Source organism: Haliaeetus albicilla, chromosome 19 (assembly GCF_947461875.1).
Source record: "Haliaeetus albicilla chromosome 19, bHalAlb1.1, whole genome shotgun sequence".
Lineage (NCBI taxonomy): Eukaryota > Metazoa > Chordata > Aves > Accipitriformes > Accipitridae > Haliaeetus > Haliaeetus albicilla.
Genome location: NC_091501.1, coordinates 1,401,968 through 1,415,462, shown reverse-complemented (window position 1 = coordinate 1,415,462; position 13,495 = coordinate 1,401,968). Strand labels below are relative to the sequence as shown.

General features: G+C 45.7%; 1 protein-coding gene across 2 annotated transcripts in view; it reads left to right on the top strand.

The window, feature by feature from the left end:
* The window catches only part of GRAP2 (GRB2 related adaptor protein 2), a 40,732-nt gene extending 27,469 nt beyond the window's left edge, over positions 1-13,263 (top strand). For both annotated transcript variants that reach the window (XM_069807183.1, XM_009925943.2), the window contains exons 3-8: positions 2,215-2,306; positions 4,613-4,732; positions 6,387-6,555; positions 8,164-8,295; positions 10,475-10,594; positions 12,019-13,263. In XM_069807183.1, coding sequence (XP_069663284.1) covers positions 2,215-2,306; positions 4,613-4,732; positions 6,387-6,555; positions 8,164-8,295; positions 10,475-10,594; positions 12,019-12,198 — 813 coding nt within the window. In that variant the 3' untranslated portion in view covers positions 12,199-13,263. The remainder of the gene's footprint in view (positions 1-2,214; positions 2,307-4,612; positions 4,733-6,386; positions 6,556-8,163; positions 8,296-10,474; positions 10,595-12,018) is intronic.
* The last annotated feature ends 232 nt before the right edge of the window (positions 13,264-13,495 follow it).

Here is a 13,495-nt window from a genome sequence, read left to right as displayed (position 1 = left end):
TACCTCCCTGTACAGTCCCAGCTATTCCAGTTAATAATGAGATATCGGGTCTCAGCCTTACCTCTTCCATCACCGCCATTTTTTATTTTATTGGCCTTTTAATTCTTGAAGCTTAGACAAAGCTGATGGCATCCAGAATTCATTAAGATCAAATACCATTTTTTTCCAGAGAGCTATGAGAAGGTTCTGGAGAAATTACTGCCTCTCTTCAGCATAGACAAACACTCTCATTCCTGATTCTTCCTTAGGTCAAAAGTAGTCCCCATGTCCCTACTGTCCCATGATCTTTACCTGATATCTTCTTCCTGAGGAGATGTGGTTTCATCAAGCCCCTGGCTGGGGTGGTGGTGGTGGCCAGATCACTTTTCCTTCTGTTCCTCGGTTTCCCTTCCTGTGAAATCATTATAAGCTAGAGCTTCCTTTCAAAGTATGTTGGAAGCTACTGATGAAAAGTGTCGAATAACACTAGACATCAGTATTATTAGTAGCTGTCACAGAGATTTCACTACCAGAAAAGTCAGACTGCCTCTTGCTTTAATGTCCTTGAGGTAAACAAAATAACACCTTAGCTGCCCAAGCCATAGTAAGAGTAAGTTTGCTTGACTAACATCTCCCTTCTGGCATACACACACACACACATTCATACCCCTTCATGAGCCCCCTCCTGCTGCCTGCACAACCTGCTGGCTGCCTTTTCTGATTTATAAAGGAGATAAGATGAACAGTATTGATGTAGAGATTAGAAAACAGGAAACATGAGGCCCTCAACCAGCAGTGACAGGAGGAAATCCACCCTCTCACCACCACCCCCCCCACATCCTTCTCTGAGAGGATGACACGGAGAGAAACCTGCCAGCCCTGTACCGAGAACCAGCAGGTGGGTCTTTCTGGAAACCTTGCTGCCAAAAGAGCAGGGCCTGAACGTGAGCAGGGAGTAGCTATCATCCCTTTTGGTTGGCCACAGCATCAAAAAAAGAGCCTTAATCTGGCACCCAGGGATGGGGGAAGCAGTGACTATACAAGTAGGGAACTCCACAGCTTTCTATTCCCCAACCTTTCCGTATCCAAATGCATCAAAAAGGCCTACGTGGCAGGCAAGGCAATGGAGAATCGGCCCCAGAGACAGTAACATCTTGTTGCCAATACCGAGCAGTTAGAATGTGCGTTAGGCTCTCAAAAACATGAAATTGGCTTACAAAACAAGTATTATTATTGTTAACAATAGATTTTAAATAAGTCTTTTCCACTTGCTTTCTCCTTTTAAAACTGTCATGGCTCGTGCTTTCAGGCTTCTCTCCAAAACCAGAGAGAACAGAAACATGTGCTATTTCATAAAGCAGAATTCTGGCCCAGGAGTTGGAATGTCAAACAAAGCACCAAAGACCACAACATTTGCAGTGAAATCACAATGTGGTTGTATCCCTGTCCCCTCTTCTCTAGTTTAGGTCTATACCAGCGGCCATCAGCCAGGGAGCAGTGAATTTGGGCAGTCCCTGGTCAGCAGTGCAGTCCCTAAGGACCATTACAGTCAACATTAATGTGAGGACACTTGAAGTTGCTCCAGTGTATGCTGTGGACTAGCTTCCTGCAATCCTACAATATCTTAGGTGCAATAGTGGCTTTAGAATACTTTTTGCCTCCTTCTTTTATCTACCTTGGCAAAGCTCAGAGCAGCTGAGGACTTAACTCACTAAATAGTCTCTTGTGAAATGACATGTGAGAGCACATGGTAACATCTGTGCAGTCATAACGCGCACACACACAGAGATATAGCTGTATATCCCTCCACACCCATATATGTCAGAGGAGTTGTCACAGATTTTTTTTTTTTCCCTCCCTTGTGAGATGCTCCAGTACCAACTATTAAAAGCAGCACAGAGAACTCCTTAACCCTTATTAAGTCCTTCAGAGCTGAATTTCTCCATTTCACAGACATCAGAGACATGCAGACAGCATCTCCAGCCACCTGGACAGGCATTCAGATGAAGGCATGAAGTTAACAGCCAATCCTTCTAATTCTACTCGGCCTTCTTTATTGCTTGCTTTGCTCTGAAGTGCTCATCAGCCACTAACTTTGCTGCACAGTGGGTGGGAAGTAGAGCATATGTGGAGTTCTCTTCTATTCTTACAAGAAATTCTAGGTTTCTGCCAGAGTCTTGGTTACTTTTGCCTTTCTCAGGAGACATTTTTATTCCATCCATCTCTCGGTTGCAGGTTTTGAGCTCCCAGGAAGAGTGGTACAAGGCTGAGCTCAGAAGTCAAGAGGGCTACGTTCCTAAGAACTTCATTGATTTTCACGTTCCCCCGTAAGTGTCACGGAAACCGCGTGCACCACCATTGCACGTTTCCACAGAGCGCTGTCGAGAGCACGTGTGCGTGCGTGTACAGAGACATGACAGAGGAAGCACTGGTTATAACATGCTACAATTTCAGGCTGTCAAGGATCGCCATCATGCTATCCGCAGTTCTGCCAGCGTACCTTATTTCTACCGTGAAATACCCTCTGTTCTTTCAGAGCTGGACGGTCCTCAATGCTCTCTCTCCTCCCAAGTGACTCCTTTGTTACTGCTGCTCAGAGGGATGTCACTGGGATGTGGCAGGAACTGCATTTAGATCTCCTCGGACGGAAGGAGAATAGTCACGATGTGAAGTCTTGGTAACAGAGGCAGAGGCTGAGCACAAAAGGAAGAGCAAGAGCTCTCTCTGAAAATGACTTACAAAAACGTAACTCCCTCCCCCCAACTCCTGACTCCACCGACTCCCGTTCCCCCCGCGGGCTGTGCGTTTCCCTCGCTGCACTAGAGGTCAGTGCAACGCTACGGGAAACCTGACAGCGGGGCTGGCTCCGGGATTGACAGGGGACACACCAGCCCCGCCGCCCACCTCCCACTCTCCCACGGTCCCACCCACCCCTTCCCCACGTCTCATGACTGCACCCCCAGCCACAGAGCTGGCAGAGGACACCCGTGCCTCCGTCTGCCTCTTCCCACCGAGCGGGCGGCACCGCGCTTCCAGAAAGGACGGCTGCGGGTTTAAATGCGGGTTAAATGTGCTGTCCGGCCCTGTGCCAGAAATACGACAACGCATGGCGTTTTTACAACTTCTTCCTTTCAGCTGGCAGAAATGCTCCCTGAAGCCCCTCTAATTGACCTCTTTTGAAGAGGTGCTGCAGCGTTTCAGGAGCGAACAGGCAGAGCCTGCACCAAGCCCAGTACTACTGGCTGTAAGACACTGGTGCCCTGAGCAGGCGAACTGGGAGTGTACAAGGATTTTGAGGGGACAAATAAATGCCACTGTCCCCTTTGGAGGTGGCCCTTACCGGCCTTTTTGGATATACGCCAGCCTGCTTGGCTGAGCTGAAGGACATTATTAGTTTGCTGTGCAAATATGGGCTTCTACTTTTGGGCCTCAGGGGGATGAGTTCTCCCAGTCAGTTGTTCTTGTTCGCTCTTTCACAGGGCTGTGGCATCATGCAGGGACACTAGCAGCTTCTTTTTTCACACACGTTTTTCTCATGATGCTTTCTCTATGCAAGAGCTGTGAAGAAATATTTCCACTTTGACGCTTTTCAAAGAGTAGCAGGTCTGCACTTTGAAGCAGTTCAGGCCAGATGCTAGAACCAGATGTAGGGCAGAAAGCCGTCTCCTATTTTTGATGGACCGTTTTTTCCCATCTTTGTCTTGTCAAGTAATCATTGAGACTGGTTATCAGTGCTGATTAAAGTCTGATTTCCCTTTGCTAATGATACACAGGTAAACTGTGATGATAGTAAGGAGAAGTATAACGAAACTCAAAAGTAGAAATGACAGAGCTTATGAAACTATCAGTCCTTAATTTTAATGCAATACGGGCACTTAAGCATTACATAAAAGCAGAACACTGCAGACTGTAGATCTTATCCACTGTGGAGGGGACATATATAAGTCTACATGATGATTTTTTTTCTCCACTGAAAAATTCCTGTTGACACTGTATTATTTTACTATTTATGGTGACTTTCTCATTATTTGTCCAGTGCCTTACACTACTGTTTGTTATGCCTGGCTAAATTTACATAAGTGTGCTTACGTATTCTGTGTTTCTGCAATTTTGTGGTATTATAACTCTTGCAGGAACCAATTTATTAGTACTAAAACTTTCATAGCTTGCTTCTGCTAAAAATTTATGTGTGTCCCTTGCAATATATCCATCACAGTCCAGTAATTTTCAATCAGTTTACCAAAAGCAATTTGATGTATATGTCTGAGAATTATGTGTGTATGTATATATACATACACATTTGTAATTTAAAATTTCTTTGACTAACACCTTACTGTACTGTGCCTGTAATGACAGCTTCAGCTGAGTGTTGCTTCTTAGCAGGCCAAAGCTTACATTGTTCTCTTTGCATCTACGTGCTTTTACTGCTCAAAGAAAATGGTCTGCACCCATCAAAACCCTGTACCTTAGCATGTACATGGCCACTGGGAGTAGTCATGCGGGCTCCTCTGATCCTTTTGTTTTGTCTCTCCTCCACCCTGCTTATTCACATTCTCCCTTCCCTCAATTTTTTTGTTCCTCATCTTAATTCACATTCCTTATTCACGTCTCCATGATTTTTCCCACTTGACAGCTGGTTTGATGAGAGGATATCCCGCCACGAAGCAGAGAACATCCTCATGAGCAAAGGAGTTGGCTCCTTCATCGTCCGAGCCAGTCAGAACTCTCATGGTGACTTCTCCATCTCTGTCAGGTATCTGCTTCTCATAGCATCTTCCTGCTTCTTTTCCTGTTTAATCGTGTCCCTAGCCTCCTCTTGACAGGATTCCTAATGTGACATAGCCTCTTGGGAAGTTTGCATGCTGCCAGTCACTGGCAGTGCTGCTGCGTTGTGAATGAGAACAAATTAGGTATCTGATTCCCAAATGTTTCTGCCTCTTTTCAAGTGACACAGTGAATGCCCCATTCCAAAGCTGCAACCCCTGGTGACCTGCTTCTCTGAAAGAGCTGCAGCAAAGCAGAGTGGTGCATGGGACAATTCCCACAGTGCAAAACACATGCCTTCCATTTGTTTTAATTCCCTGACAGCTCTGGTCACTGAATCCAAGCATTCCACTACTACTCATTAAGAGATGACTATTACATTGTTAACTTATCTCCCACAGGTCACTAAACAGCCATTGGACAGGAATGGCGTTCCATTGCTTGCAGCCCAGCTGCATTTCAGCAACTTATTGTAGCCCAGCCCTTCTCAGAGCATTTGCTTCAGAGCAGAGCTCTGAAATGATGGTTGGTTTCCCAATTTTCAGTCAAAAAATTGATAACCAATTTTAAGTTAGAGTAGTGCTTAGCAGTGTCTTTTCCAAGCAGTGTGCACTTTCTGATTCAGGGAGCTCAAAAAGTACCGGGGAGGAATGCAGGAAAACATTCTGGTTACATCTACACCAATAAACTAAGTACAGTTAGGCTCCTTCTCTGGCCCTGAGGTCAAGCAATGTGGCAGATCTCAGATCCATGTGGCTAAACCCTCTTCACCCCACAGAACAGAACAGCTGTATTCAAGCAGCTCACTGCAAACAGTTCCTGGTCCAGGAACTAGGACCCATTCTGTCCCCCTACCCATGGCCCAGCACTATCTAGGGGATGGTTTTTTGCTTAAACCAAAACCATGCTAACACTTTAACAGCTTGTGTGACTATAGCACTCCAGGATAGCACTCAGTTCCTGCCTGGTCCCCGTTTAGTTTATTTGAGCAGAAGTAAGAGGAGGGGAGTTGCAGGGGAGGAGCAGGGACAGAAAGTTGAGACTGTTAGTTTGGCTTGTAACAGCAACCAATAATTCCTTCCTTTTTTTTTCATTTGGGTAGGGAGAATGACCAGTAGTAATGATATTACACTAGATATTATACAATTACAAAACTCAGTGTATGGCTTCATGTGGCTACATCTGCATGTAGTGGTGATGCCTGTGGTGTGAAAAGGTATAATACATCTCTTGTAGTCAGTGCAGACTGGATGTTAACAGGAACCTGCAGAGGCTAGTGCGTAGACTACAACTTCACCTTTGTCTCCCATACAAAATATGGAATAAAGCTTTTAGCTATTTGTGGCCCTGAAAGCTCCTCTGGCCTTTATTTCAAAGGAGAGGCTTTAAAACCCTATGCTTTGTTCCGATAGTGCTTTGTGACTGGGCAGCCCTGTGGCACTCCAGGTTTGTAACTTGATGAGTCTTTTGAAATATAGAGCCACATCTAGGTCCAGTACACACAAAGATCGCCATTGCTTTATTTTCCAGAAGTCTGGATTTGGTCAAGAAAGAAGCTTTGGTGCCCTTCTGGAAAAGGCTTTTTCAAAAAAGATAAAAGTGCAATCTGGTTGATGATGTCTTACTTTTCCAATTGGATCCAGGCATGAAGATGATGTGCAACACTTCAAAGTGATGAGGGATTCAAAGGGTAACTATTACTTGTGGACAGAGAAATTCCACTCGCTAAACAAGCTGGTGGATTACTACAAGACAACTTCCATCTCCAGGCAGAAGCAGATCTTCCTGAGGGACAACAGCCGAGAAGAGAAGGTAAACACAAACTATCCTTAGGAGTTTCTCAGTAAGAAACCTTTCTGTGGAAGGAATTCATCCCATGAGAATGCATCAGGGCAGTGGAGAGGGAGAGTCTGTCCTTGGACACCCAGTCACATCAATACGCTGGTGGGCCCTGCAATACAGATTTTAGTGGATTCAGTTGTATGTGCAGTTATATAACTGAGCAGAATTTTCTGATTCTGTTTTGGATAGCAATAGGCAGTGCTGCAAATCTGCATAGAGGTGCTGTGCTAAGGCCCCAGAGCTGAAATTCTAAGATGCCTTACACATACAAGGGAAGCAGGACTTACCTTATTGAAATGCCTAGATTTCATAAGGGCAGGTACACAGCTGACTGGTAGGTTGCGTCTGAGAAGAATTTGAGTCTGGTTTCCTAGTGTCCTTGAATGCACTCAGAGTGCAGCTGTTATTACAGTTGAAAGTTTGTCTGCTCAGAGGAATTGTCCATCTCCTGTTACCGAGCAAACACAGTACGGAGTGTGGAGGAACTGATGGCAGAACCTGCAGCAGTGGCTGATAGGAACTGAAAAGTACTGCTGAGAACATAGCAGATATGGGAACAAGCTGTGCATTCAGGGAAGATGTAGTAGATGTTTGAGAAGGCAGGGAAATCCCAGCCCAATGAATGCCTGGTTTTGTGCCAGGGGAAGAAGCATATGACATAGGAGAGACTGCTATGCATTGCACACACAGTACTGGGAGTGAACATGCCTAGTAACTGCAGTAACCAAAGTCCTCCTCTACTGGGAAACGGATTCTGGTATTAAATTACCAAGATATGCAGGTAAAGGCAAGGCAGAAAGTACATGACTTGCTCATGGCATCGCTAAAGTTTTATAGGCTGCACATGGGTCATTCTTGCTGGCTCCAAAAGAGAGATGATATATTTTTCAGTCTGAAGAAGGGGCTTGTAGTGTTGTCTCCTTCTAGACCACTTACACAAAGCTTTAAAAATGCATTAGTAAGGTATAAAATAGAGACTATGGGACCTATGAGAGAGAGATCACAGCAAAGAATTGTCTGGGGAAGGAGAAAGGAAGACTGTATGCATGTATATCAGTAAAACAACCTGTTTGGGCTGACTGTGAGCAGGAAGAGAAAGAGAGCAGCATTTGCTCCAAGATGCAGACAGGCAAATGAAAGAACAGGAGTCAAGTTTGCTTTGGCAAACACTCTGTACATTTGTTATGGTGATGGGCTCAGCAGGGTATATTTAGCACTCGTCACAGTGGGGTTTCTGTTCACAATTCAAATTTCTAGATACTACAGCCATATGATAAAATGATAGCAATATACAGATTTCAGTGTAGAGACAAATGAAGTCTAAGGGCAGTATTTCCAAAAAGAGCTCAGCTTCTGTGCCAGTCCTCACATCAGTGGCCACATTTTCAGCCCAGCACCTTCTATTACTACCCACTCTTCAGATGGGGAATGGCTATAACAAAGATCTAAAGGATCTTTCCTTTGGAAGAGCTTCCAAGGTAGAGGGTAGTGGTAGTGATCAGTGTGCAATGACTGCTAAGTTGAGGATGTGGTGAGAAGCAAAACCTGACCTCACTTTTGTGGTCTTTCTTCCATCAGGAGAGGCGTGGTGGGAGCCTGGAACGGATGGTCCGGGAAGGATTCCACCTGGGTGGAGCAGCTGGAGAAGACCATTCTTCTATATCCAAGAGATATGTAGAGCATCCTATCCCTATACTGCAGCAGCAACAGGTACTACCAGGAATGAGGGGCTGGGACTTCAAGCCCAGGTACATGAAACACTGGCCTTAATCGCTTGGTAGCGAGTGAACAGTCACTTTGTCAGAGATCTGCCACCCTGAACCTGCTTTATGAAGCAGAGTCAGTTAGGTCTTCGTATGAGAATAGCAGCAATTGATTGTGTTGGCCTGGGGAGCTCTTTTGATGTGCAATAAATATGTGGGCTTTTATTTAGTTCTGTGATCTGTGACTCATTGACAAACCAGCAAAAAATAGAAGTCAGTGTGCAGTGGCCATTTCACTGGGAACCTGGGAGTACTCACAGGGATTTTTGGGGGCTCCATCCCAAAAACTGGAAAACAAGGAATGGTGTCATGTTCTTGCTTTGCTTAGGAAAGGACATAAGGTATCACCCAGTGAGAGAGCAGAAAAACACTCTGAAATCTTGCACACACACATATATGGTTTCAGGAACTTGTCTCTAGTCTGTGGGACAAAAGAAACAGGCAGCAAGGTTTCCTTTTTCTGAGTTATACTACTGACATTCAGCACCACAAAACACAACACAGGAATGAGAAATGATTATGGTAACCCTCGGAGAGTTTGGTTTCCTTCAGAACATTCCTCCTTCTCCTCCTCCTCCTCCTCCTCCCTTTTCTGGGCCCTCTCTTCACTCTTTCATCATGTTGCATCCCTGATGTATGAGGTTTCTTTACTCCTTTGCTTGCATAGAGGACAACAGCAGTACCTGGTACTGTCTTCAAAGTTCCTCCTGATTAATTTTGGGCAGAAGTAGTTTTCCTGGGGTTGGCTCATCTCTCCAGCTAGAGACAGTGTAGCATCATCCAAGGAGAGGACTTGTCCTACTGAAGGGAAGAAATCCGAAGCCATGACCCTTAAGGCATGAGAACTCGCACATCACAAGGCCAGGGACAATCGTGAAATGGCTGTTCTCTCTCAGACAACCGGTGTTGCCTGTCAGGGGACTGCTAATGGAATAACACAGCTTCTGACAAAGCTGAGGGCCTTTACTCTTTGGAGCACAGTCTATGCATGAGTCACATTTGATACAGAGCAGAAGCGCTCATAGGAGTGAAGCATCTATGTAGTAAGTCTTGCAGCTGCAAAGCCAAAGTGGGTTCACTCACTTTCTGGCAGGGAAAGGTGAGGTGCAAATTGTGCTCCAGTCTCAGGCAGCCTCAGCAACCTTTTTGCTGACAAAAGTGCAAGTGAGACCAAGGGAGTTTTTGGAAGTGGGTGCAAGAAAGGAAGCAGCGAGAGGGAGAGGGTGAAAGCTGTTTACAAGCAACAGCAAGCACAAGCTGTTGCTCTTCCTCCCCTTTGTTGACACAGCTGATCAGACCCTGTGTCACTGAAGCACTGCTGCAAGCTGAGCTAACATGATAACAGATTCTGTCACACCGTTATCATAAAAAAAGCTTAGTGCATGCACTAAGGGCCTGGAGGGATGAAGACACTCAGTGCCTCTCAGCTGTGCAGACAAAAGAGAACTTGCTCCCTAGTTGTTGCCTACTTCCTCTCTCCAGCAGTCTGGGCTGATTTGTGTTGATATGACTTCAGATGTGTGGTCATGTGGCTTCTTTTCTTTGAACCTGATTTTGTCTCTTTCTTCCTGTTAATTGGGCTACTGGATTCTCAGACTTGCTCCCTGCCTTTTACAACGTGGAGCAGCCCAAGAAAAAGTAAAGTAGTGAGTCTTCAGATACAGTCAGCTGTGTCAGCGTTGCTGCCATTCCACCAGCATTTGGGACAGAAGAAGAGCAAGGAGTGGGCAGGACTGGGGCATAATGACTCCAGATTGGCAAAAGTCTCCTTGGCAAGCATGACTTTTCACCTGTGAGTTAGAACAGCCTTGGGTTTTTCTCCAGAAGTCCCAGAGGCCAAAAAAGCTCCTCTCTGACCACTTTTCCCAGCAGCTGTGGAACACAGCTGAGGACAGTCAACTTTCAACTTCTAAGAAGAAAAATCCAAAATAGAACAGTCTAACGTGACTTCTCCCATGAGGGGCATTGTTTGCAGAACTGCAGCACAGGGATTGTATTGGAAGTAGACATCTAAGATGATTTACTTGAGGGTTGGACCCTTACTTCCTGGCCACCAATGACTCTTAAAGCCCCTCATTTATACATCTCAGCATATACGTGAATTTCTCTTGGTGTTTTCTTTCTAGGATAGATATGGTGGGAGTCTGGACAGGAAAGATGGGCTGCATGGACTAAGGGATCACAGCCAAGGAAGTGCAGCAGCTATGCAACGGAGACACACAGACCCGCTGCACCAGCAGACATCGGTAGGTGATGTACCTGGAAGGCCCCATCTGCCCAACTCAATGGGTCCCTTAGCAATGGCCAAGCAGTCTGGGCAATGTCACCTGCACAGCAGTTGCATGAGGAATAGTGTATTAAGCCTGTCGGGACATATCTTAGAAGGTGTTTTTGAGTCTCAAGATTCTACCCCAGCCACTTGAATCTGCTTCTGGGGCACTCTGAAGGTAGGACTACAGTGTTATATGAGTGTAGTTCTAGGACTGCTCTCAAGGCCAGTCTTAGTTAATGTGCAGACTTAGTAGAAGAGGGAACTTAGCATGAGCTCAAAAAAAAAGGCATCTGGGACATTGTGAATGAGCCCAAGCTCACCCATGGGTTTGGGTCAAGCATGGATCCAGTCCAGCAGAAGACATTTCTGAAAACCTAATGATCTTTCCTAGAAGAGCTTCATGCCCACTGATGCAAGGGACTATCAAGTATCTTTGCCGCCACAGCCAGGCCTCCCTAAGCACAGTAGCTAGACGTACAGTACTCTTTTTAAGTCCCCATGATAAGTTGCCTCGTGATACTGTGCCACGCTACAGTGCTCCTTCTGCCTTGCAATGCACTTGCACCTCTCAAATTGTCCATGCCCCATGGTGTGCATGCCAACAATTTCTCAGAAAAGAAGCCCATGCAATGTCCTTTAAAATCTGATTTCTGATAAAAATGGGAGATTGACTGCAAAGTCTCTTATGACAAAGTTCTCATAAGAAAAAAAATCTGACCATAGTGCTCATTTATAAACTGATAAACCCAAACAGTTCCTAAATCCTTTTGATCTCAGGGGACTGACTTTGGGGAGAGTTCAAAGAAGGTTTAAGACCCTCCCCTATGCCCCAGAAGTGCCTGAAAGAGCAAGTATCATTCTTTACAATGTTCACTAGACTTGCCTGTGTGCTGGCTCTCTTGATGTATCCCTCATAGTCCTCTGCTGGCCAAGGGCACATTTCTATAGCTGTACCAGCACCAGCTCACCTCCCTAGAGCCATTAGCTTATAGTGTACAGCCCAGCAGGACTCAGGCAGGAGCCCTTCTCTGTGGTCTCGTAACTGGCTTCAAACATGGCTACCACAGCTGATCTTACAGGGCGGAGGAGACAGAGCCATGTGAACACTATTTCCTAAGGACCTGCTCTCAGTCTGACTTTTCACCTTGTGGTGTGAATACCCATGAATATACTGAGGGTGCTGAGAACCCAAGCACCCTCCCTTGGTGTCCCGGAAAATTGGTCCCTCCTTCCTGGCGTCTTGGCCACTTCCTGGTTTAATTGCAAGATGGTCTCAATTTCAGCATTGCTTGTCCTCTCTTACTGACCATATGGAATGGGGCATAAGAGAGGTGACAGGAGGATGATTTCTAAGAGTCCTGGCTCATTGTTCCCTGCCTGTCTCTATCTCCTTTTCAGCGAACGCTATGGGTCCGTGCCTTGTACGACTTCGATGCTGTGGAGCATGACGAGCTGGGCTTCCGCAGTGGAGACATCTTAGAGGTTCTGGACAGCTCCAACCCATCATGGTGGAAAGGACGTCTGCGTGGGGAACTGGGTCTCTTCCCTGCCAACTACGTCACACCAGTGCCCCTGTGAGGGCACAGTATGCCCCAGAGGGGCATGTTGGAGCTGCTCTTCTGACATGACAGGGACAGAGAGGGAGTGCATCTTCCATTGCCCCCAGGACATACGGTGGTTTTGGTTTTGTCTTAATTTATTGGCAATTGATCTTTTGAAATGTTGGTATGAAAGGGAACCCTTTGAAGAGGATAGGAATTTTTTCCCCTATTTTTCACATCCATGAAGGGGAGACAGCAAAAATCCTGGACTGTTCATTGAGACCTTGCTGGATCCTCCCTGCCCTGTCACTTCTTTGGCTAAGTATTGATAACTTCCTGCAGTTAGGTTTGTTCTGTGGAAATGCACCTCAGACAAGTCAGGCTTCAGTATTCAGGTAGCCCTACCCCTTCCTTTTGGATCTGGTAGCACTTGGTAGTCTCTCCAGGCTCCATTTCACCTTTCTTTCAGAGGCAGGAGGAACACCCACGTGTATTAAATGATCATTAGTAATCACATTTATCATTCAGGTAGGGGAGGAAAGTGAGGGGGCCTTAGGCTGAGGTGCAAGGCAACCTTGACTTTTCTAAATAGTTTCTGGCTTACCCCTCTAGTACTTTCTGTGGGTATGGACTGTATGGATATACCAGATGAAGGGAAAGGATCCTGCAAGCTTTTGTACAAACAAACCAGTGGTGAAGGTATGGGAGGCTTAGAAGCTACTTTCTTTGCTTCTTCTGATAGTCCTGCTCTTCTTTCTGCACCCCGTAATGACAACTTGTCCCACTTTCAAGCTGCTCTCTGAGGTACCTGCGCTTCTGTTAGGCATCCTGGTTAGAGCAGGTTAGGCCCTTCAGCTAAATTAATATTCACTGGATCAGATAACAATGAATATCCCTCACTGGTTCCTTTTGTAAAACTGAATTGGGGAGGGGTTGGAGAGAAGAGGTTTTTCTGGTTTGGTGGCAGAAGTTCTTTCCCTGAGAACGTGGTGTGTTCAGGATCACTGTGTACACAACTCTGACTTGCTGGTGGAATGCCTCATCCAACAGGTTAAGCTGTTACTTTACAGTATGCAGAGAATAAAGTTGTGGCCATCAAATAGTCTGTTCCCTGTTCCAGTTTCTTTTGGATGAAACAAGGTAAATGAATAAGTTTTTCAAATCATTGCTAAGCGAATGGCCAGATGTGATACAAATATACTGCAAATGCACATTTAAAAATGATCCAAACCCTGTGAAGGAGACACTGCTGCATAACCACTGCTCAGGCAACTTGATATTAAACAAGCTGCCTGAATTTTTCACAACATGTGGGACCTTGGCAGTCAGCAAGG